Genomic DNA, 1,885 nt, shown 5'->3' with positions numbered 1-1,885 from the left:
ACTTTTGTCTTGGGACACCTACCTCTCCAAGTCTCTTTATAGCTCCAAATATGACTGTATTGCCTGTTTCCTTCTGTCACAATAACAAGGGCTTTTCTAAAAATGAAGAAACCTTTGCATTCAAAAGATGTGATGGATTACATACACTTAGAATTTAAGTTTGCCTTTAAAAGTTGTATCAGATATAACAGCTTATAAAAGAACAGTGACACAACTAATGACTTTGACTGTAAGGTGACTATAAAACAGCGTCATATAATCGTTAAACAACACAAATGGAAAAATGCAACAACAAACATTTTACTCCAGTCAAACTATGGCTGTGTTTCATTAGTTTTTCAACATGCGCTCCTTCATTTCCCCTCAGCCCTTGGTATGACGTCATAGCATATCGAGGCCACTTGGAGAGCAGGTGGAATTAGGAAAGGCAGGAGAGGTGGAGTGAAATGGAGCATACCTGCCCTCGTTCACTTTCAGTCCAAACTACACAGATCACCAGTTATTTACTAGATAGTTATATTACATGGTTCAGTGAAACATCAAGCTAACAATGAGGAAACTAAACCTCTTTCTAGCTCTTACTGCCACCTAACCATGATGTATTTTCTTGCACCTACTGCAAAACTGCAATGCAATGTGGGTGATATCCACCTCAGGAGTGACCATTGTTAACTTGCTCCCTCAGCAGTCTTAGGGTCGATCATACCAAGTTTAGTTCAACCGGCAATTGGAACGACACTCAAGATGGCGGCGGGGAAGTGAACGAGGGCATGTTGAACCACTATTGGAACCCAGCCCATGTCACTAAGCTTTCTGACTTCATGTGGATCAAGGGCCCACACCTAAAATATGAAATGTTTGCTGAATGCATCATAGGATAACCAGACGTACCGAAAAATTCAGGACAGTCCCAAAATCCAAGCGGTTGTCCCAAATCCTGAATCCTGCCCTAATTGACCCAACAATTTGAGCAAGGTCTCAATGTCTCAAGAACAGACTCTAGAGTAGTTATAATCTGATGGCAAGTAAAAAGCTAAAACATCTCGGCAGGTACCAGGTAGGGAAATACCCCTTGATTACTGTCGTTTTACGTGATGCAAATAAAGCATTTTGCAATGTGTATGTTGGAAGGAGTTTGGAATTTAACACAGGGTGAAGTTGTTGTACTGTACAGACACTTTGTTTGTTTTTGTTTCATAACGACATTGTGAAACAATTTGTCATTGAGGCTTTTACAATCAAAGCGGCTTTTACAGTCAAAGTGGCTTTTACAATTAGTAAAAGCCACTTCTCATATTAAGAAGAATGGGACTCAACCAAACATTGATGTGCACATGTCAGTTCACCTGCCATAAAAAAGGTAGAACCGGGTCCCAAATGTAAACCTGCATGATCTTTATCTTGAGAAGTTAAAAAACACAACTTCAGAGCTGTCTTTTCCATTCACTGAATGTGAACCTGCAGTTGGAGGAATCTACACAGTGATCCAGACCAAAGCCAAGATCACAGTAGATGAATGGGGGGAGAACTACTACATGATGGGGCCCTACTTTGAACATAACTTCAAGACCCAGGTGGAGGGCTGCGAGCCTCCAAACCCCGCAATCAGGAAGGCCATGGACGCTCTCATCCACAACGGCTGCCAGGTGGGAGAGAGACTAAATGTCTTATGTCTAACTTGCAGAACAAATGTCACGGCACTTTTGTTCATATGGCAGAACATTTCAAATAAAATTGCACTATATACACTCCTTTTGTGTGTGTGTGTGTGTGTGTGTGTGTGTGTGTGTATATATGTGTGTGTGTATATGTGTGTGTGTGTGTGTGTGTGTGTATATATATATATATATATATATATGTATGTGTGTATATATGTATGTGTGTA

At 40.6% G+C, this 1,885-nt stretch overlaps 1 protein-coding gene across 1 annotated transcript in view; it reads left to right on the top strand.

Annotated features, from left to right (window-relative positions):
- Positions 1 to 1,885, top strand: part of gys2 (glycogen synthase 2) — a 48,961-nt gene that overhangs the window by 3,101 nt on the left and 43,975 nt on the right. Inside the window, exon 2 of the mRNA XM_034863187.1 lies at positions 1,465 to 1,646. Within this exon, the coding sequence (XP_034719078.1) occupies positions 1,465 to 1,646 (182 nt within the window). The remainder of the gene's footprint in view (positions 1 to 1,464; positions 1,647 to 1,885) is intronic.

The sequence above is a fragment of the Etheostoma cragini genome, chromosome 23 (genome assembly GCF_013103735.1).
Source record: "Etheostoma cragini isolate CJK2018 chromosome 23, CSU_Ecrag_1.0, whole genome shotgun sequence".
Classification (NCBI taxonomy): domain Eukaryota; kingdom Metazoa; phylum Chordata; class Actinopteri; order Perciformes; family Percidae; genus Etheostoma; species Etheostoma cragini.
This window is presented reverse-complemented; position numbering and strand designations above follow the sequence as displayed.